This window comes from Phoca vitulina, unplaced genomic scaffold, assembly GCF_004348235.1.
Source record: "Phoca vitulina isolate PV1807 unplaced genomic scaffold, GSC_HSeal_1.0 scaffold44, whole genome shotgun sequence".
NCBI classification, from domain to species: domain Eukaryota; kingdom Metazoa; phylum Chordata; class Mammalia; order Carnivora; family Phocidae; genus Phoca; species Phoca vitulina.
In genome coordinates, this window is record NW_022589747.1 from 14,452,646 (window position 1) to 14,475,993 (window position 23,348).

The 23,348-nt window shown below is 40.5% G+C and overlaps 1 protein-coding gene across 1 annotated transcript in view; it reads left to right on the forward strand.

Moving 5' to 3' along the window:
- AMPH (amphiphysin) overlaps nucleotides 1-23,348 on the forward strand; it is a 271,638-nt gene that overhangs the window by 184,316 nt on the left and 63,974 nt on the right. The window contains exons 10-11 of the mRNA XM_032430566.1: nucleotides 6,324-6,462; nucleotides 7,536-7,664. Coding sequence (XP_032286457.1) covers nucleotides 6,324-6,462; nucleotides 7,536-7,664 — 268 coding nt within the window. The remainder of the gene's footprint in view (nucleotides 1-6,323; nucleotides 6,463-7,535; nucleotides 7,665-23,348) is intronic.

Sequence of the window (23,348 nt, forward strand, 5' to 3'; positions counted from 1 at the left end):
CCCATTCTGTCGGTTGTCTTTTGGTTTTGTGAACTGTTTCTTTTGCTGTGCAAAAGCTTTTTATCTTGATGAAGTCCCAATAGTTCATTTTTGCCCTTGCTTGCCTGGCCTTTGGCCATGTTTCTAGGAAGAAGTTGCTGCAGCTGAGGTCAAAGAGGTTGCTGCCTGTGTTCTCCTTTAGCATTTTGATGGACTCCTGTCTCACGTTTAGGTCTTTCAACCATTTGGAGTCTATTTTTGTGTGTGGTGTAAGGAAATTGTCCAGTTTCATTCTCCTGCATGTGGCTGTCCAATTTTCCAACACCATTTGTTGAAGAGACTTGTCTTTTTTCCATTGGACATTCTTTCCTGCTTTGTCGAAGATGAGTTGACCATAGAGTTGAGGGTCCATTTGTGGGCTCTCTATTCTGTTCCATTGATCTATATGTCTGTTTTTGTGCCAGTACCATACTGTCTTGATGATGACAGCTTTGTAATAAAGCTGGAAGTCTGGAATTGTGATGCCACCAGCTTTGCTTTTCTTTTTCAACATTCCTCTGGCTATTCAGGGTCTTTTCTGGTTCCATACAAATTTTAGGATTATTTGTTCCATTTCTTTGAAAAAAGTGGATGGTGTTTTGATAGGGATTGCCTTAAATGTGTAGATTGCTCTAGGTAGCATTGATATCTTCACAATATTTGTTCTTCCAGTCCATGAGCATGGAACTTTTTCCATTTTTTTGTGTCTTCCTCAATTTCTTTCATCAGTATTTTATAGTTTTCTGAGTACAGATCCTTTGCCTCTTTGGTTAGGTTTATTCCTAGGTATCTTATGGTTTTGGGTGCAATTGTAAATGGGATTGACTCCTTAATTTCTCTTTCTTCTGTCTTGTTGTCAATGTATAGGAATGCCACTGACTTCTGTGCATTGATTTTATATCCTGCCACTTTACTGAATTCCTGTATGAGTTCTAGCAGTTTTGGGGTGGAGTCTTTTGGGTTTTCCACATAAAGTATCATATCATCTGCAGAGAGTGAGAGCTTGACTTCTTTGCGGATTTGTATGCCTTTTATTTCTTTTTCTTGTCTGATTGCTATGGCTAGGACTTCTAATACTATGTTGAATAGCAGTGGTGATAGTGGACATCCCTGCCGCGTTCCTGACCTTGAGGGGAAAGCTCTCAGTTTTTCCTCATTGAGAATGATATTTGCTGTGGGTTTTTCATAGATGGCTTTTATGATATTGAGGTATGTATCCTCTATCCTTATACTCTGAAGAGTTTTGATCAAGAAAGGATGCTGTACTTTGTCAAATGCTTTTTCTGCATCTATTGAGAGGATCATAGGATTCTTGTTCTTTCTTTTGTGAATGTATTGTATCACATTGATTGATTTGTGGATGTTGAACCAACCTTGTAGCCCAGGGATAAATCCCACTTGGTCGTGGTGAATAATCCTTTTAATGTACTGTTGGATCCTATTGGCTAGTATTTTGGTGAGAATTTTTGCATCCATGTTCATGAAGGATATCGGTCTGTAATTCTCCTTTTTGATGGGGTCTTGTCTTTGGAAGTTTTCCTTCCATTTCTGTTTTTTTTGGACATTTTCAAAAGAATAGGTATTAATTCTTCTTGAAATGTTTGGGAATTCCCCTGGGAAGCCATCTGGCCCTGGGCTTTTGTGTTTTGGGAGATTTTTGATGACTGCTTCAATTTCCTTAGTGGTTATAGGTCTATTCAGGTTTTCAGTTTCTTCCTGGTTCAGTTTTGGTAGTTGATACATCTCTAGGAATACATGTATTTCTTCCAGATTATCTAATTTGCTGGCATAGAGTTGCTCATAATATGTTCTTATAATTGTTTGTATTTCTTTGGTGTTGGTTGTGATCTCTCCTCTTTCATTCATGATTGTGTTGATTTGGGTCATTTCTCTTTTCTTGTTGGTAAGTCTGGCCAGGGGTTTATCAATCTTGTTAATTCTTTCAAACAACTGGCTCCTAGTTTCGTTGATCTGTTCTACTGTTCTTTTGGTTTCTATTTCATTGAGTTCTGCTCTGATCTTTATAATTTCTCTTCTCCTGCTGGGTTTAGGCTTTATTTGCTGTTCTTTCTCCAGCTCCTTTAGGTGTAGGGTTAGGTTGTGTATTTGAGACCTTTCTTGTTTCTTGAGAAAGGCTTGTATTGCTATATACTTTCCTCTTAGGACTGCCTTTGCTTCATCCCAAAGATTTTGAACAGTTGTGTTTTCATTTTCATTTGTTTCCATGAATTTTTAATTCTTCTTTAATTTCCTGGTTGACCCATTCATTCTTTAGTAGCATGCTCTTTAGCCTCCATGTATTTGAGTTCTTTCCGACTTTCCTCTTGTGATTGAGTTCTAGTTTCAAAGCATTGTGGTCCAAAAATAGGCAGGGAATGATCCCAATCTTTTGGTACTGGTTGAGACCTGATTTGTGACCTAGCATGTTAGCTATTCTGGAGAATGTTCCATGGGCACTAGAGAAGAATGTGTATTCTGTTGCTTTGGGATGGAATGTTCTGAATATGTCTGTGAAGTCCATTTGGTCCAGTGTGTCATTTAAAGTCTTTATTTCCTTGATGATCTTTTGCTTAGAGGATCTGTCCATTTCGTTGAGGGGGTTGTTAAAGTCCCCCACTATTATGTATTGTTGTCGATGTGTTTCTTTGCTTTTGTTATTAATTGGCTTATATAATTGGCTGCTCCCATGTAAGCGGCATAGATATTTACAATTGTTAGATCTTCTTGTTGGATAGACCCTTTAAGTAGGATATAATTGTCCTTTCTCATCTCTTATTACAGTCTTTGGTTTAAAATCTAATTTGTCTGATATAAGGATTGCCACCCCAGCTTTCTTTTGGTGTCCATTAGCATGGTAAATGGTTTTCCACCCCTTCACTTTCAATCTGGGGGTGTCTTTGGGTCTAAAATGAGTCTCTTGCAGACAGCATATCGATGGGTCTTGTTTTTTTATCCAGTCTGATGGCCTGTGTCTTTTGATTGGGGCATTTAGCCCATTTACATTCAGGGTAACTATTGAAAGATATGAATTTAGTGCCATTGTACTGCCTGTAAGGTGACTGTTACTGTATATTGTCTGTGTTCCTTTCTGGTCTATGTTGCTTTTAGGCTCTCTCTTTGCTTAGAGGACCCCTTTCAATATTTCTTGTAGGGCTGGTTTCGTGTTTGCAAATTCCTTTAGTTTTTGTTTGTCCTGGAAGCTTTTTCTCTCTCCTTCTATTTTCAGTGACAGCCTAGCTGGATATAGTATTCTTGGCTGCATATTTTTCTCATTTAGTGCTCTGAATATATCATGCCAGTCCTTTCTGGCCTGCCAGTTCTCTGTGGATAGGTCTGTTGCCAATCTAATGTTTTTACCATTGTAGGTTACATATCTCTTCTCCCAAGCTGCTTTCAGGATTTTCTCTTTGTCTCTGAGACTTTTAAGTTTTACTATTAGATGTCGGGGTGTTGACCTATTTTTATTGATTTTGATGGGGGTTCTCTGTGCCTCCTGGATTTTGATGCCTGTTTCCTTCCCCAGATTAGGGAAGTTCTCTGCTATAATTTGCTCCAATATACCTTCTGTCCCTCTCTCTCTTTCTTCTTCTTCTGGGATCCCAATTATTCTAATATTGTTTCATCTTATGGTATCACTTATCTCTCGAATTCTGTCCTCGTGATCCAGTAGTTGTTTATCTGTTTTTCTCAGCTTCTTTATTTTCCATCATTTGGTCTTCTGTATCACTGATTCTCTCTTCTGCCTCATTTATCCTAGCAGTTTGAGCCTCCATTTTTGATTGCACCTCATTAATAGCCTTTTTGATTTCGACTTGGTTAGATTTTAGTTCTTTTATTTCTCCAGAAAGCGTTTCTCTAGTATCTTCCATGCTTTTTTCAATCCCAGATAGTGTCTTTAAAATCGTGATTCTGAACTCTAGTTCCGACATCTTACAACTGTCTGTATTGATTAGGTCCCTGGCAGTTGGTACTACCTCTTGTTCTTTTTTTTTTTTTGAGGTGAGTTTTTCCATCTTGTCATTTTGTCCAGAGGAGAATAGATGAATGAGAGAACAAAATGCTAACAGGGTAACAACCACCCCCGAAAAATACACACTAAACAAATCAGAAGAGACCTTCCAGAAAGTGGTCGCTTTTCTGTTCAGAGAGTTGCTGCTATTCTTTTCTTCGATCTCTTGTTGAGTTCAGAGGTGTTCAGAATGGTTTGATTCCTATCTAGTTGAATTCCTGGGACCAGACGAAATTTAGGTCTCCTACTCCTCCGCCATCTTGCTCCTCCCCTCCCAACACTGCATTGTTTTGATTCTCTTGCGCATTGTTATCATGAGTATGACAGATATACCAAAGGCCCAGTGATCTGTAAGTGAATTGTCTACCTTTCCAGGAGTTGGCTTCCCACCAGCTTTCTCCTGTGATTTTGGAATCCCTTTATTCCTTCCTTCTCAGGCATTATGTACTCAAGGAATGCAGGCTAATGAGCCTTGGGCTGGAAGTCAAAAGATCTAGCTTTCCATTTTATGACTCTGCAGTTACCTTACTTTGCCTTCCTTAAGTGCATCCAATTAATCCTTTGGTTAAAGATCTCATTTTTTTTTTTAATCAACAGAGAAAAAAAGATGGTATTGAACTAAATGGCTTGTAAGGTAATATTTACATGTTTAATGTCAATCAACATAAACAGTCATACACACACATTTATAAAAATACACACTCCTGCACAGGTGCCCCCATCACCATATGTTGAGATCTCTCTGGAGAGAGCTAATTTTCTTATTTGATGTTCTGTATTTGCTGTACTCATAATAGTCTCTGCTACAGTGGTTATACAAAGTAAGCGTTTAGTATCTCTTATCTTTCTAAGGGAAAGAGCATTCCCTAAAAGAATACGGGAAAGGACTACTGTTTCCAATATAATATGAACTTGAAACAAAGAAAAAGTTGTAATAAGAACATCAAAATGACATTGGGTGTTTTAGCAGTGACGTACATGAAAAAGTTAAGAGTTACTCCTTCATAGAGACATGAAAGGGACAGCATGAAAATCTCAATATTGCTGAATCAGATAAAATGAAGAGAAAATGGGGCCACGGCAGCTTAACAAAGGTTCCTTTCATTTTTTTCATCATTCCTCTGCAGAACGAGGTGGTGAGTGAGCTCAGTGGACTCCCTATTGAGCATAGATTGGGGCCACGCTTCCCAGCAGAGGCCATGATTGCTGGCACAGCCTCAATCATGCGGTTCATCTGTGTTCTCCACAGGACCCACTCCCTTGGCTATGTAGACCATGCTGTGGTGTATGTGCTTGTTTATTTTGAGGTACAGACCCTACTCCCTCAATCTGTAGACATTAGAAAGACTTAGAGAGTAGGATGTGTCCCAAGTGCCCTCTTGCTCATTGCATCTGGGCTGGTTCCAGGCATCTGGCCCAGTGCCAGGAATGCGGTGGGCTCTCAGAAAACGTTACTGACTCTCTGCCTTCACATAATTTGTTTGCATTGTCAAGGTGTCTGAGCCGAGTCTTTGTTTTATAAGGTGTAGAAAGAGGAATAACTAATGAATTTGTTTCCAAATGTTATCACAAAAGACTTCTATAAAATCTTTATTTACTTGAGAGAGAAAGTACGTACAAGTGGGGGGATGGGCAGAGGGAGAAGCAGGCTCCCCGCTGAGCAGGGAGCCCCATGTGGGGCTCGATCCCAGGACCCTGAGATCATGGCCTGAGCCAAAGGCAGATGCTTAACCCACTGAACCACCCAGGCGCCCCGATTTCTATAAAATCTTAACACTATCCTGAGGATGCCTTTAACATCAGATTTATAATTTTCAGGGTAGGTTTTTCTATACATTATGGCATAGCAAGATTCTCTTGTAAATCAAAAGTGAAGGTAGTTCAGCTAAGGCAGCTTATATTTGGAAGATTCTTACAGAGTCTCTTTGGCACAATGGAAAGAACAGGGGGTTTGTGTTCCCACGGCCTGAATTCAGACCCACCAAATTGCTGAGTGACTTTAGTGGTATTTAACCTCTCTGTGCCCCACTTTACTACCTGTAAAGTGGGGCAGTGATGCAAGGGCGTTGTGACAGTTAGAAAGAATATACATGAATGGGGTTCGGCACACAGACCACAGACAATAAATGGTACCAGTATCACCAACATTGTTAATAACCACCAGAATTAACTTAGAAGGGGGCTAGATGCCTGATAGAACCAGAAGTGCCTCCAGATTCCTCTGGGACAGAAGACCCCTGGAAAGTAAGTGCTGTTCTTTAGAAGGCTCAATGCTGACTCTTGTGTGTTCACCTAGCGATTCTGGTCCTCTCCGCATCGCAAAGACACCCTCACCACCCGAGGAGCCTTCACCCATCCCGAGCCCGACAGCTAGTCCCAATCACACGCTGACACCTGCGTCTCCTGCACCAGCAAGGCCTAGGTCACCTTCACAGGTAAGAAGAGGTCAAATACACTGGGGAGAATGGAAGAACTCGTGATGAGGTAACCCCATCTGGGATAATCCCATGGTGCTAGGGCACTGAAAGGAGTTTCCAGTTGGGGAGGCTTTGAGGCTGTAGGCATTGTGATGGTCACTAAGGAATCAACTTAGTTCTCCAATTTGGATTCCTGTTTCCTCACATACCCTATGTTTGGGTGGGTTGAGACTTCTCTCCACAACCTCAGCTTCCTTAGGCTTGCATGCCCTCCTCACCTCCCACCTCTCGCTCTCAGAAGGCCCTGATCAATCTCACCTTCTCCCTGGACATTCCCTCCTCTAGCAATTAAGGACACTTGGAGCAAGTATGGCCAAGAAAGCCATGATGTTTATATGCCACTTCACATTTTTGGTATCACCCACAGGGTGTGGCACATGAGTAGACACTCAACAAAAGCGTCTGGAACAAGCGATTGAGAGACACAGTAAGGACTGGAAAAGGTCAATATAGAGAAACATTGCCACCCTTGTCTTCCCCACTTGGGGTGAAGATGAAATTCCTACAACAATACTTGAAGTTCAAGTCTTTGAAACTAAGGAAAGTGAGAAGATCCATGGAATAGATCTGTGAAGTTCTTCTCAAAACACTCTATTGGAAACTGAAGTTCGTGCTGTCTGTGGGTGGTTTCACTGAGTCCAGTGAAAAGCTTTCCTGATTGTAGTGTTAAAATTCGAATTTCTTGCTGAAGTGAGGAATCCGTTCCGGTTGACTTCACAAAGGGGGTCGCCCTAGTTTAACTTGAGAGGTGTGGGCGCCTGGCCTTGTGGCCCTGCATGTAGAATTGGCATTGAGGTGGATGGGGTCACCTTGCCTGAGTGTTTCTCGGGGGGCCCTTGCTTGTTGGTGCTCCCAGAGCCACCAAGGCAGACAGCATTCTCTACTCAATCAGGTCCCTTATTTCTCTGTGCATATCTAAATGTCAGTCAGTGACTGATATGTCCGCCCAGTGCTGTTCATGTGGCATTTCTACACATCTCACATGCTGTCTTTGGCCGAATTAATTTGCTTGTGTCTCTGATGTTTTGTAGACAAGGAAGGGGCCTCCCGTCCCACCTCTGCCTAAAGTCACCCCAACGAAGGAACTCCAGCAGGAGAACATCATCAGTTTCTTTGAGGACAACTTTGTTCCGGAAATCAGTGTGACGACACCTTCACAGGTAAGAGCCTGCTGCAGAGCTGGGATAAGCACACAGGTACCAAGGCAGAGGGACTCTCAGGGACCAGCTTTCAAGGTGGCAGATGTTAGAGCCAGCAGCGTCATTTCTGGTCTCATCCAGGTTGGCTTTAATCACGTGGTATGTCTAAAGCATTCTCAAATGGGAGGTGTACACACAGTATTTGGAAATACTAAAAAGTGTAAAATGAAGAATTTTAACGATCACTTACATCATACTACTCTCACGTAGCCACTAATGCACTTTGGTGTATTTTCCTTCAGGCTTTGGTTTCTAGGTATATGTTCTGTACCACAACATTCAGATTGTATTGTTATGGATTCCTGACTTTTCTACTTAATCTTATTGAACATTTTTTTCATGTCATAATATCGTCTTTTCAAAAGAAAATGTATAGCCAGAGTATTCTATCTGATGGATGGACTAGCCCATGATTGCAGTCACAGGTCGCTTCCCGTTTTCCTGTTTCTTCACCAGCACTTCTGCGAACATCAATATATGTTAATTCATGTTTACACTCTCAATTGTTTCTTTTATATTGCTTCCTGGTAGAGTATAGGAAAATGAAATTAAAAGAGGTGAATATTTTTAAGCCTTTCGCCCTTCAGCACAAGTAACTGTATCCATTTACATGATTTGGCAAAGACACCTGGGCACACCTTCTCCAGCTCCAGCTCCCTTGGTAGGCGGCACAGCCCTCTCTGCTGGCCACTTGGTTGTCCCGTTGCCTCGAGAATGAAGATTCTTCATCTCCAGAGCTGTTCCTCATGCCTTTGAAGCCATTTCTTTAAGAGTGAAAGTCCTCAGAAACATCCTGCCAATATCACTTGCTCCCAGTGTTCTCAGGGTCAGAAATAATACCTACATTTTGCAAGAGGTGTGAACGCAGTGCTGTAATTACTGAGTGCGTCCATAACAACACTGTGTACGACATGCCAATTACAATCACATCCTGTTGATAATGACAGGAATGATGTATTAATCACAGAGAGCTCAGGAAACAGAAACTAAGAAGCAACGCGGTGGCAAATCGTAATGTGTCATTGCTTTTAAGGGTGTTTATCAATAAGGCGCAATAGCTTTTAGCTGTTGTTTTCCTTCTTCCGTTGTTGGTAGGAGATGGTGAGTTTGGTAAGGTAACAGGGCCTTGACATGTGATTTAGCAGCTCCTTTGAGGAGGGAGCCTTGCATGTTGATGAGCACACGGACAGATAATCTCTGTGGCTCCATCGATGCCTCCAGGGATAGTGGTCTCAGAGCCAGGGCTCTGCCTGGCACCTGCCATTGCATGGGCCCCAAACTCCAGCAGTTTTCATTTCCAACCTGGCCCCGTCCCTTTGATTGGCTAACAGCTCAGCTTCCTTCTCTTTTTTGCTACATCAGTTTTCAGACTGAGAGTGTTTTAGGGTGATCATATCCTTATTCAAGTTGCTTTCCCTTGCACCCTTGAAGAACATGCTCTCAGTCCCATCCACTAATACAGAATGTGCTCACCTAGAAGCCACATGTCCTTGGCTGAAGACCCCTCCATTTAGCACCCGAGGCAACTGAAGTCGAGGCAACATGGCGCATAGACAAGTTCTAAAGCAAAGCTGGGGTTCAAAAGTGTTCTTTCCTTTAAAATGTTTTGTTATTTGCAGTTGGATGGCTCACATAAGGGTCCTTCGTCATAGGAAAAAAAAAAAAGAAAGCACTTTTTAAATTACAAATGCTAGAAGAGGCCCTGAAGTACTTCTAAGAGCGCGAACTTTCGCCATACTGTTGAGTAGCAGTCGTGGGAAAAGTCAAGAGTCAGGGACAGAGGGAGAGCTGGCACCTTTCAAAGCAGAAGGGGCTCGGGCTGGGGCTGCCGCAGTGATGCAGTTGGCTGGAGGGCCGCCTGCCCCAGCCTGGCTGGTCTTGGCGCACCGCTCCACGGCCCTGGGGAGGACCTTTTATAACACGCTGGTTGGGTGTGCTGGGTGGTTTTGAAAGAACTAACCACCAGAGACCTTGTGGGGGTGCATTTTGGGGGCTCAGCTTCATTTATATTGTTTTCTTTTCATCGGGAGGAGGGAGAAGGCGGTTTCTTTGTTTTTTTCCACATCTGAAGCAGCGTGGCTCCCGCGGTGGACCACAGTGTGTGACCAGAAGCTTCTCCATTGACTAAGTGGCTGTTCGTCTCATGTCACCATGTCAAGAGACGGCGTGAGACAGGGATTTATGTCTCAGTCCACTTTCTCACTTATTGAGTGATATGATCTAGCTTTACTTTAAAGTCCACAGATGCTGCCTTTCCCTGAAGCTTCTTGACTGCTTCCTCTGTTGCTTGTTCCTCTGTAGATATCCACAGATATGTGTTCCTTCACCCCTTTGGGGTCACGTGCAGCAGAGTTTCTGAGTCAGCAGATCTGGAGTGGGGGCCAAGAATCTGTATTCCTCACAAGCCTCCCAGTGATGCTGATGTCGCGGGTTGTGGTTCTCTCACGCTGAGAGAACCACTGTTGTTGGCCAGCATTTCCAAATGTATGGCCATGAACAAAGTACCAGTGAATGAACAGATTTCTTCCAGGGAAATATCCAGCTGAGTCAAGGGTATATCTTGATTGACCATTTATAACTGCTCCACTTAAAAACTGCGTGACTGGAAATACTCCATATTTCTGACCGTTGGACTCCCACATACACATATGTGCATGCTTGTAATATCAGATGTGTTGATCAGATTATATGTCAAGCTGCATATTCTAAGTGAATGGACTGTCTCATCAGGACTATGTTTTTATTTTATTTATTTATTTATTTGGTGGGCAGCAAAGCAAGGTTTATTGAGCGATAGCAAAGTGATAGTACAGAGCTCCGGAAGAGGGAGGGGGCCCGAGAGGGTTGCCTCTGGGACTGTGATGTTTTTAGACATGCACAGGTAAACAATGAAAACGAATAAATAGAAACACCAGCTGTATGGGATCAGAATCTTGGAAGCTAGCAAGCTGAGATGTAGCTGAAAAGCTTTTCTCCCAGATACATGCATTTATAATATTTTCAATTTTATTTTGATATTTTTACAAAGGATATTAAGTCATTCTGCATTGAACAGATAGGTTTATGTCCCCAGTTTGCTATTTTTATCCTGAGCCTCAGTGGGGAAGAACAGCGTTTGTATTAATCCCACCCATAAGCTCCAGATGTGGTGACTGAGATATTCCTCCCCCCTGACAGATTTGTATGTCTCGTCCACCAAGCTTCATTACAGTGACAGTCTCTCCTGAGTGTGTCATGGGATTCGAAACAAATCCGTCAGACCTACAGAGCCCTCTAATGGCCCCAGACCTTAACTCTCTCATAGAATCTTCTCTGTGAGATAGCCTTGCCTGCTTACAGGGAGAGGTCTGTGTGTCAACACCAAAGGGCTGACCTTGCTCTCTGGTTCTGTGTTTACAAAAATGGAACTGCCAGAGGACAAACCCAGCCCTCTCTATTTTTAACTCCCAAGAAACTAAATAGGAAGAAATCTCCTGTGTGTTTGTGTGTGTGTGTGTGTGTGTGTTCCTGCATTATTCTTTTAAAACAGCATTTTCCATCAGGTCCCATAAGATGCTGTGAAAAGTGGTTCCTGGTCATAAGAGGCTGGGAGGGGCTGCATCCCCTTTTTCTTTACATAGTTTATGTCAGTGTGTTCAAGGCTCTGAGAAGTTCAACAAAAGCCCTGTTTGTTTAAATCAGAGTTTCTCAAACAGTCTCCCTTTCCTCCCAAAGCACTACCTGTTCCAGGGAAATGGGCGTTTGGTGAAACATTTTTTATTTAGAAGGTATTATGTCCCTGGAAACCAAATTTATGGCATATAAATAGGATTTTAACAGATCAAGACAGAAAAAGCAATCGTGTATATATACACATAGATATGTACACATGCAAGGTTTTTTCTTTTTCCTTCAATGTTTTGGACTGCCTTCTCTTCTGACTAATTCCATCCAGGTTCACCCTCCTTTCCCACCAGGGCTTTCCACAGGGACTGTGGCTCTGAGCAAATATTTTTGCTTGGGGGGCAGTGGGTTGGGGGGGTTCTGTCCATATAACCAGTTTGAGTCTCTTGAAGTGAGCATATCAGCAACATTCTGGTGGTCAGTCTCACGGGATTCCATACACGAAATGCCATGCTAGCCAGTGGGAGCAGTCTGCTCACCAGCTGCCCTCTTGGAAATAAACCTGGCCACCACGTTCCAGGACGACTGGGTAGACGTGAGCCCCAGAGCTCCTCCATATAGAGTAGGGTCACAGAGTGCTCCAAAGAGGAGGGGTGGGCCAGGCCCACGTGGTCCTGGTGCAGACGTGGGGTGCCCTGACTGGATAGCCTTGCTGGCCACAGCTGCCACCACCAAAAGAGGAATCAGAAAATACCAGGAAAGGTGCCCAAAAGGGTGGGGGCCCCCTGAGGGGCAGGGTCCCTGCTTGCCTATCTACGTCTCAGAAGAGATTACCTGTTTTCGGATTTTTTTTTTCATAGTAGGTAACCTTCAGGTATTTTGCCTAAATCTTCTCCCAACAATGATGTTGCCCATTTTCTCTCTTTCATATAGCATTCTCCTTTACAAACCCAGATGGATTGTCTTTTGACCATCCAAGTTCATTCCTCCAGGCTCATACCGCCGTTCTTGCTGGGCGTACCTGCAGTGGGGGGAGGCAAGACAGCGGCACAGCCTTGCAGTCACATGGCTGTGGGCGTCACGTTAGCACCATTGACTCTGACACCCTTACTTCTCCGCTTTCTGGCCAAACGCTGCATCTCACATTTTAAGTTCATGAAATCATCCTATTTTTCCTACCCAATCAAACGGAAGTAGATTTTCAACTTGCTTAATAAGTTCGCAAAAGGGTCTTTTTTGTCTGGTCAATCCAGACAGAGGCCATCCTGCAGTCCTGTGCATGCGCACCCCTCACTTCCCAGATCTGTCACCTGGTTTTGAATATCGCCCTGGCTTTTCTTTTCAACTGTAGCTATATTTCTGGACCAGCTGCCTCTTCTTTCGGTTGATATTTTTTCAAAGTAAACATGTTAGCATTCTTGTAACACAGAAAGAATTAGGAATATGGAAATTGGAAGGAAGAAAATTGCATTTCAAGCCCCGATTTGGTCCGTCTGTTGCCCTGGTGGGTCAGCCGCGGCACCGTGGGGTCCTTCGGCAGTGGTAGCCATGCAGTGTGGTTTATTTTTCATCTGGGGCCCTGCCAGTATTCTTAAATCATTTTGTAAGTTGGCCTCACAACCTTCTGAGGTTCTCAGACTCCTGAATGTCTAACAATGCCTAGACTTTTTGCACTTTCCCCGTTTTGCATTTTATATTTTACCCCTCTACAAAGCATCTCACGGTGTGAACCTTTTTTGAGATTCTGTATTTTTGAACATGGTTTGAGGTATGGACAGAGAGTGGGGGTTAGCTGGTGCCAAGAGGCCAGGCGAGGAAGGGGGGAAGGGGAACGCAGAAGAATGAGTTGGGGAGAAGGGAAGGAGCTCCTGATGGGGAAGCACGTGACTGAGTATGTTCTATGCAAAGTCTCCTTCGATTGAGTCTTGACATCATTCCTGTGATTTACAGGCCATTAATCCCTACTCTGAAGTTGTGCAGACCTGCCATCTTTCTGCCATACTGTGGCTCCCTGGGCAGATGTGGAAAGCAGAAGCCTGTAGACTGTGGGTGCCAGCATCTTAAGCACCTGAGAGATAGCGGATACTAGATGTCCAGTAAATTGAACAAATCCATCTTAATTCTTTCTCTCCTTAATGTTCAGGATGCATGTTCTCTAGAAATGTCTCTGGGTTTTCGGTATTAGCGATGTCCTTCAGGTTGTTACATATCAGCAATATTATTAAATCCCAGATGTGGTGGTAAGAGGGTCTTTGTTCATCCAGTGGTCATCACAGAAGGTCACTGTAAGCACAGATCCTATCCCTCTCCCCTCTATCCCTCTTCTCAGTGCTGTCAGCTGTTACACTCTTGCTCAGAGTGTGTGCAAGGCCAATGAGCAAACTCATGACATGCTACACTAAGGATGGTTGTACCATCTACCAACCTGTTCCAATAAAAACCAAACCAACCCCTAGGGAAACAGTTCCTTAGAAAGTTTAGTTTGCTGCGTGTCAGCTCATGAGAGCATTTGCTGGATTATATAAACATGGGTAGGCACATAGAGCAAATGTTGTAACATTTGTGACAAGTCTAGGTCATGGGTAAATGGATCTTCACTGTACTATTTTAGCGTTTTTATCTGACCTCCCCTGCCTTATTGGGAAGTTATAAGTGTCCTCCATCATATTTAGAATAGAGTAAATGTCCTCAAAATAAGTTTAATAAAAGAATAAAAAAAAACTCTTGGGAAGAAATAGTACCTATGGCTTTATTGTCATCCAGCTAACTGAAATATTGTGTTATCATTTTTAAAATGTTATTTTATTTTATGTTAGTCACCATACAAAACATCATTAGTTTTTGATGTAGTGATCCGCGAGTCATTGTTTTCGTATAACACCCAGTGCTCCATGCAGTATGTGCCCTCCTTAATACCCATAACCTGACCGGGCTAACCCATCCCCCCACCCCCCTCCCCTCTAAAACCCTCAGTTTGTTTCTCAGAGTCCATAGTCTCTCATGGTTCATCTCTCCCTCCGATTACCCCCCCCTTCATTTTTCCCTTCCTTCTCCTAATGTCCTCCATGCTATTCTTTATGTTCCACAAATAAGTGAAACCATATGATAATTGACTTTCTCTGCTTGACTTATTATCACTTAGCATAATCTCCTCCAGTCCCATCCATTTTGATGTAAAAGTTGGGTATTCATCCTTTCTGATGGCTGAGCATTATTCCATTGTGTATATGGACCACATCTTCTTTATCCATTCATCTGTTGAAGGACATCTCGGCTCTTTCCACAGTTTGGCTATTACGGACATTGCTGCTGTGAACATTGGGGTGCATATGGCCCTTCTTTTCACTACATCTGTGTCTTTGGGGTAAATACCCAGGAGTGCAATTGCTGGGTCATAGGGTAGCTCTATTTTTAATTTTTTGAGGCACCTCCACACTGTTTTCCAAAGTGGCTATACCAACTTGCATTCCCACCAACAGTGTAAGAGGGTTCCCCTTTCTCCACAACCTCTCCAACATTTGTTGTTTCTCTCCCTGTCCATTTTTGCCATTCTAACTGGTGTAAGGTGGTATCTCAATGTGGTTTTGATTTGAATTTCCTTGATGGCTAATGATGATGAACATTTTTTCATGTGTCTGTTAGCCATTTGTATGTCTTCTTTGGAGAAGTGTCTTTTCATATCTTCTGCCCACTTAGTGACTTGATTATTTGTTTTTTGGGTGTTGAATTTGAGAAGTTCTTTATAGATCTTGGATACCAGCCCTTTATCTGTAGTGTCATTTGCAAATATCTTCTCCCATTCTGTGGGTTGCCTCTTTGTTTTGTTGACTGTTTCCTTTGCTGTGCAGAAGCTTTTTATCTTGATGAAGTCCCAAAAGTTCATTTTTGCTTTTGTTTCAGTAGCCTTTGGAGATGTATCTTGAAAGAAGTTGCTGTGGCCGTGTCAAAGAGGTTACTGCCTATGTTCTCCTCTAGGATTTTGATGGATTCCTGTCTCACATTGAGGTCTCTCATCCCTTTTGAGTTTATCTTTGTGTATGGTGTTAGAGAATGGTCGAGTTTCATTCTCTGTATAGAGCTGTCCAATTTTCCCAGCACCATTTATTGAGGAGACTGTCTTTTTTCCATTGCATACTTTTTCCTGCTTTGTCGAAGACTATTTGACCATAGAGTTGAGGGTCCATAATGGGTTCTCTATTCTGTTCCATTGGCCTATATGTCTGTTTTTGTGCCGCTACCATGCTGTCTTGGTGATCACTGCTTTCTTCAGACTATAGGGTTAGAGGGAACATTCCTCAATTTCATAAAATCCATCTATGAAAAACCCACAGTGAATATCATCCTTAATGGGGAAAAGCTGAGAGCCTTTCCCTTAAGATCAGGAACACGTCAAAGATGCCCACTCTTGCCACCATTGTTCAACATAGTACTAGAAGTCCTAACAACAGCAATCAGACAACAACAAAAAAATAAAATGTATTCCAATTGGCAAAGAAGAAGTCAAACTCTCTCTCTTAGCAGATGACATGATACTTTATGTGGAAAATCCAAAAGACTCCACCCCCAAATTACTAGAACTCATACAGCAATTCAGTAATGTGGCAGGATACAAAATCAATGCACAGAAATCAGTTGCTTTCTTATACACTAACAACACAACTGTAGAAAGAGAAATTAGAGAAACGATTCCATTTACAATAGCACAAAAAACCGTAAGATACCTCGGAATAAACCTAACCAAAGAGGTAAAGGATCTATACTCTAGGAACTACAGAACACTCATGAAAGAAATTGAAGAAGACACAAAAAGATGGAAAAACATTCCATGCTCATGGATCGGAAGAAGAAACATTGTTAAAATGTCTATGCTACCCAGAGCAATCTATACCTTCAATGCCATCCCGATCAAAATTCCAATGACATTTTTCAAAGTGCTGGAACAAACAATCCTAAAATTTGTATGGAATCAGAAAAAACCCCGAATCGCCAAGCAAATGTTGAAAAAGAAAAACAAAACTGGGGGCATCACATTGCCTGATTTCAAGCTATATTACAGTATTGTGTTATCATTAAGAAATCATTGTGTGTGTGTGTGTGTGTGTGTGTGTGTGTCTGTCTGTCTGTCTGTCTGTCCATCTGTTTGCCTGCCTGCCTGCAGTTTGGAGACTCTAAATGTTTTGTGTCTGTGGCTATAAAATGAAATGTCTGTTACCTGATACGCTTATAAGAATAATGCCATAAAGGATGCATTGTTAACACAAAAAACTAGTAAATTACAGAGAAGCAAAAAGTAAAAATTTAAAAGCATAGTGATGTTTCCCAGCAAAAACCACTCTTACTAATGTACTTTTTGTCATGGGGTAGAGGGAGAGGAGAAAGAGACTCTTAAGCAGGCTCCACATCCAGCCCAGAGCCCAATGCAGGGCTTGATCTCACAACCCTGAGATCATGACCTGAGCCCAAATCAAGAGTCGGATGCTTAACCGACTGAGCCACCCAGGTGCCCCTAAAGTATACATTTTGATAAGTTTTGAAATATGTGTACACCCATGAAACCATCACTGGGATCAAGATAATGAATATAACTGTCACCCCCAGAGTTTCTTTGTGTCTGTAATCGCTCCTGTTCCTTTCCACGTACTGCACCCTCCAGGCAGACACTCCTCTTTCTGTCCCCATATGTTCGTTTGAATTTCCTAGAATTTTATACAGATGGAATCATACAGTGTGTGTACCCTTTTTGGTCTGGCATCTTTTATTCGGCATAATTATTATAAAGTTCATCCATTTTGTAGCATGTATCAGCAATTCATTTCTTTTTTTTTTTTTAAAGATTTTATTTATTCATTTGAGACACAGAGATAGAGAGAGAGAGAGCATGAGCAGTGGGGGGAGACAGAGGGAGAGGGAGAAGCAGGCTCCCTGCTGAGCCAGGAGCCCGACGTGGGGCTCGATCCCAGGACCCTGGGATCATGACCTGAGCCGAAGGCAGACGCTTAACCATCTGAGCCACCCAGGCGCCCCAGCAATTCATTTCTTCTCGCTACAGAGTAGTACCTCATTGTATGGACACATCAGGGTTTGGGGGATTTTTCATCAATTGATGGATATTTGGGTTGTTTCCAGTTTTTGGCTCTTACAAATAAAGGTACTGTGAACATTTGTATACAAATCTTTGTGTGTACACATGCTTTTATTTCTCTTGGGTAAGTATCTGAGGGTAAACTGGCTGGATCATATGGGAGGAATGAGTTTAACTTTTTAAGTAACTGCCAAACTTCTAAGTGATTATACTATTTGTGTTTCCATCCACATTGCAAAAGAGTTCCAGTTCTTCCACATCCTTGCCAACACTTGCTTTGGTTAGTCTTTTTAATTTTAGCTGTTCTGGGGGCACCTGGGTGGCTCAGATGGTTAAGCGTCTGCCTTCGGCTCAGGTCATGATTCCAGGGTCCTGGGATTGAGTCCCACATCGGGCTCCCTGCTCAGTGGGGAGTCTGCTTCTCCCTCTCCCTCTGCTGCTGCTCTGCCCACTTGTGCTCTCTATCTCTCTGTCAAATAAATAAATAAAATCTTTTAAAAAAATTTTTAGCTGTTCTGGTAAGCGTATAGTGTTATTTCATTGCAATTTAGTTTGCACTTCCCTAATGGCTAATGAAGTTAAGCATCTTTTCACGTACTCATTTGACATCTGCTTATCTTTTTTCCCCCAAGCTCTACTGAGGTATAGTTGACAAATAAAAATTGTATGTATTCAAAGTGTACAATTTGATGTTTTGATATATGTACACACTGTGAAGTAATCTCCCCAATCCAGCTAATTAACATATCCATCTCTTCACATAGTTACCCTTTTTTTTTTTTTGTTATTGTTCTTGATGTGAGAACACTTAATATCTATTTTTTTTGGCAAATTTCAAGTGTATAATATACTGTTTTTACTTATAGTCGCCATGCTGAACATTATAGATCTTTAGGACTTGCTTAACTGAAATTTTATACCCCTTGACCAACATCTCCCTATTTCCCCTGCTCCTAAGCCCTGGCAACCACCATTCTGCTCTCTACTTCCATGATTTTTACTGTTTTAGATTCCACATATAAGTGAGATCATTCATTTTTCTGTGTCTGGTTTAATTTGCTTAGCATAAAAACTTCTGCACAGCAAAGGAAACAATCAAGAGTGTAACAGGCAGCCTAAGGAATGGGAGAAAATATTGGCAAATCATCTGTCTGAAATATATAAGGAACTCCTACGACTCAATAGCAAAAAAAAAAAAAAAATCAAGTATTTGGATTTAAAAATGGATCAGGGACCCAAATAGACATTTCTCCAAAGAAGACATACAGATTGCCAACAGGCATATGAAAAGGTGCTCAACACCACTGAGCATCAGAGAAACGTAAATCAGAATCACAATGAGCCATATCACCTCACACCTGTTAGAACGGCTATCATCAAAAAAACAAGAAATAACAAATGTTGGTGAGGATGTGGAGAAAAGGGAATCCTTGTACACTACTGATGGGAATGGGAATTGGTAGGACTACTATGGAACACAGTATGGAGTTTCCTCAAAAAATTAAAAATAGAACTACTTTATGATCCAGCAATCCCACTTCTGGGTATTTATCTATAGGAAATGAAATCGGTATCTCAAAGAGATAGCTGCACTCCCATGTTTACTGCGGCATTATTCACAATGGACAATACATGGAAACAACCTAACTGTCCCATCAGTGGATGAATGAGTAAAGAAAATGTGGTATATATGCACAGGGGAATATTATTCAGCCTTAAAAATGTAAATCCTGCCATTTGTGACAATAGGGATGAGTCTGGAGGATATTATGACATCGGTGTATCATCCCTGTTATCTGTGAAAAACTTTTGCTGATGGATGTATGTATGTATGTATGTATGTATTTGATTGATTGAGTTTTGAGACTCCCTTATATATTCTGGATACAAGTCTTTTATCAGATAGATGGTTTACAAATATTTACTCTCAGTGTGTGGCCTATCTTGTCATTCTCTTAGTGCTTTTTTGAAGAGTAGAAGGTGTTTATTTTGATGGAGTCCAATTTATCCCTTTATTTCTTTTTTAAGAATTAGACATTTCATGTCATATCTGAAAAAGTCTTTGCCTAGTCAGGGCCACAAAGGTTGTCTCCTGTGTTTTCTTCTAGAAGTTTTATGGTGTAAGGTGTTATAGTTAGGGTCTGTGACCAATTTGGAGTTAATTTTTTAATATGGTATGGGTTGAAGTTTATTTATTTCTTTACAAATGATGTGTGATTGTTGAAAAGTCTATCCTTATTCTACCAAATTGCCTTTGTACCTTTGTGGAAAATTAGTTATCCCTATGTATGTGGTTCTATTTCTGAACTCTGTGGTTTTCCATTGATCCATTTGCCTCCCTTTTATGCCAGTACCATATTATCTTGATTACTGTCACTTTATGGAAAGCTGTCTTGAAATCAGATAAGGTTAGTCCTTCAACTTTGTTATTTTTTTTCAGAGTTCTTTTGCCTATTCTAGATCCTTTGAATTTCCATATGAATTTTAGAATTGATATGTAAATTTCTACAAAAACACCTTCTGGGATATTTTATTAGATTCCTAGGGCTGTTTTAACAAAGAACCATGAACTGGGTGGCTTATACCAACAGACATTTATTCTCTCACAGTTCTGGAGGCTAGACATCCGAGATCAAGGTCATGATCAAGTCTGATATCAGCAAGGCCATGCTTCTTCTGAAGGTCTAGGGGGTGGATCCTTTCTTGCCTCTCTCTCTTGGTGATTGCTGGCAGTCTTTGGTGTTCCTTGGCACCTAGAACATTATTCCGATAATGTGTGTCTGTGTGCTCTGTGCTCTGTATCCGCACATGGCATTCTCCTTGTGTCTGTATATCCAAATTTCCCTGTTTTTATAAGCTCACTGGTCATTGCATTAAGGCCCATCCTAATTCAGTATGACCGCATCTTAATTTCATTAAATTTGCAAAGGCCCTATTGCTAAATAACATCACATTCACAGGTTCCTTATGATCATGAATTTTGGGGGCATGGGGAGAGGCATGGTATTCAACCCAGTACAGATATTAATTGGTATTGCACTGAATCTGTAGATCAGTTTTGGGAGCATTGACATAGTAATGATACTGAGTTGTGTGACCCATAAACACTGTATAGCTCTCCCTTTATTTAGGTCTTCTCTAATTTATCTGTGCCGTGTTTTGTAGTATTCAGTGTACAGGTATTTCTCGTCATTGGTTGGGTTTATCCCTGAGTATTTCATATTTTTAGGGCTTTTGTAAGTTGCATTTTTAAAATTCCAGTTTCTAGTTGTTCATACTGTTATATATAAATACAACTGATTTTTGTATATTAATGCTATATCCTGTAGCCTTGCTAACCTCAATATTAGTTCCTGTAGCTTTTTTATAGATTTCCTTGGATTTTTCTATATTGGTGGTCATATCTTCTGTGAATAAAGATAGTTTTACTTTTTTCTTTTTACTCTGGATGCCATTTATTTCTTTTTTTCTGCTTATTTTAATTTCACTGTCTAGTACTGCCAGTATTGTTGAGTAGAAGTGGTGAGTGAGCCATCCTTGTCTTGATCTTAGGGGAAAAGCTTCCAGTCTTTCATAATTAAACATAGTGATAGCTGTAGGTTTTCATAGACACTTTTATCAGGTTGAGGAAATTGCCTTTTTTTCCTACTTCACTGAGAGTTTTGAACAGAAATGGATGTGGATTTTTTCAAATTCTTTTTGCAACATCTATCAAGATGATCATATGAGTTTTCTTTTTTGGTTTGTTGATATGATGAATTACGTTCGTGAGTTTTCAAATGGCAAGTCAATCATGCATTCCTGAGATAAAGCTCAATTGGTCATTATGCAATTAATTTTTATATGTATTTTCATTCAATTTGCTAAATAGCTTTCCCTAGCATTTTTGCATCTGTGTTGATGAAGAACATTAGTCCATAGGGTGTTGTTTTTAATAATGTCATTATCTGATTTGATTTTAGTACCAGGGTAATGCTTTTCTCATAGAATGAGTCGGGAAATATTCACTCCTCTTCAGTTGTGTAGAATTGGTATTTTTTTCTTCCTTAACTTTGGTAGAATTCACTGGAGGAGCCATCTGTGCCTGTGGGGATTTTTTGTTTGTTTTTTTTTTTTCTTAATATTTTTTTTTATTTGGGTATAGTTGACATACAATGTTACATTAGTTTCAGGTGTACAACGTAGTGATTCAGCTTCTCTATATGTGGTAGGTTTGTATTTCTCAAGAAATTTTTCTCTTTCATCTAAATTGTTAAGTGTATTGGAACTAAGTGGCTTATAAATCTTCCTTATTGTTCTTTTTTATTATCTGTGGTGATGCCCCCTCTCTCATTCCTGATATTGGTAATTTGTGCCCTCTCTTTCTCCCCCCCCCCGCCCCCTTGATCAATCTGGCTGGAGGTTTATCAATTTTATTAATCCTCTCAAAGCACTTCCTTTTGGTTTTATGGATATTCTCTCTCTCTCTCATTTTCTATTTTATTCATTTCCACTCTGATCTGCATAATTTCCCCCATTTCTACTTAGAATTTTATTTGCTGTGTATATTTCTTTCCCCTAATTTGCAAGGTAGAAGCTGAAGTTACTGATCTGAGACCTTCCTTCTTTTCCTATATAGGGATTTAGTGCTGTAAATTTTCTCTAAATACTGCTTGAGCAACATCTCACAGATTTTGGTGTGTTGTCTTTATTCTTATTCGACTCAAGATATTTTCTAATTTCCACTTTGATTTCTTCTTTCTTTTGATTTTTCTCTTTTTTTGGTGTCTTTCATCGGGTTATTTTTGTCCAAATATTTGTGGATTTTTCCAGAGATAATTCTCTTACTGATTTAAAACTTAATTCCACTGTAGTCAGAGAGATACTTTGTGTGACTTGAATGTTTTTAAATTTATTGAGACCTGTTCGTTGCCCCGGAATAGTGTCTATATTAGTTCCATGTTCTGCATGCACTTGAAAATAATGTGTATTCTGCTACTGTATGGAGTGTTTTGTAAGTGTAAATGAGATCAAATTGGGTCTTGATGTTTTCTGTATCTTCTATAACCTTGTTGATTTTCTCTTTCTTCTTTCAATTATTGAAAGAGGGCTAGTGAAATCTCCCCTACAAAATTGTGCATTTTGAAATTTCTTTTCGCTGTTTTCTTGGTTCTTGCTTCATGTATCTTCATGCTCTGTGATTGAATGCATAAATGTTTAGAATTAATGCCTTTTCGTATTAGGAAATGAACTTCTTTATCCCTAATAATGTTCTTTGATTTGAAATCTACTTTTCTTGACATTAATATAACTGTTCAAGCTGTCTTTTGGTTAGGCTGGCATAGTATATCTTTCTCCATCCTTTTACTTTTAACCTATTTGTGTCTCTGTATTTGAAATCAGTTTCTTGTAGCAGTGTCTATTGAATCTTGCTTTCTTAGTCCAATCTAATAACCTCTGCTTTTCACTATATTGTTTAGACCAGTTTCATTCAAGGTAGTTATTCATATAGTGAAGTTTAAATCTAGCACTTTGATACTTGTTTTCTATTGTGCCATCTGTTTTAACCCTTCTTTTCTTTTTGCTGCCTTCTTTTAGATTGATTATTTTTATTACTCTCTTTTATTTTGTTTGTTTTAGTAGTTGCTTTAGGGCTTAAAGTATATGTTTTAATTTGTTACAATCTACCTTCGGATAGTAGTACGCCATTTCAGGTATAGTATTTCAGGTATAGTGTAAGAACTTCACAATAGTATATTTACATTTCCCCCTTCTGATTTTTGTACTATTTTTGTTACAGATTTTACTTTTTAATGTAAAGCAACTTCATGTTACTTTGCCATTATCTTTGTTTAAGCAGTTACTTATCTTTTAAGGAGATTTAAATAATAACTAAAGTCTTACCTACATAGTTACTATTTCTCATTCCTTTGGTGATCGTCATTCCCTTGTATAGATCCATATTTCCACCTAGTATTACT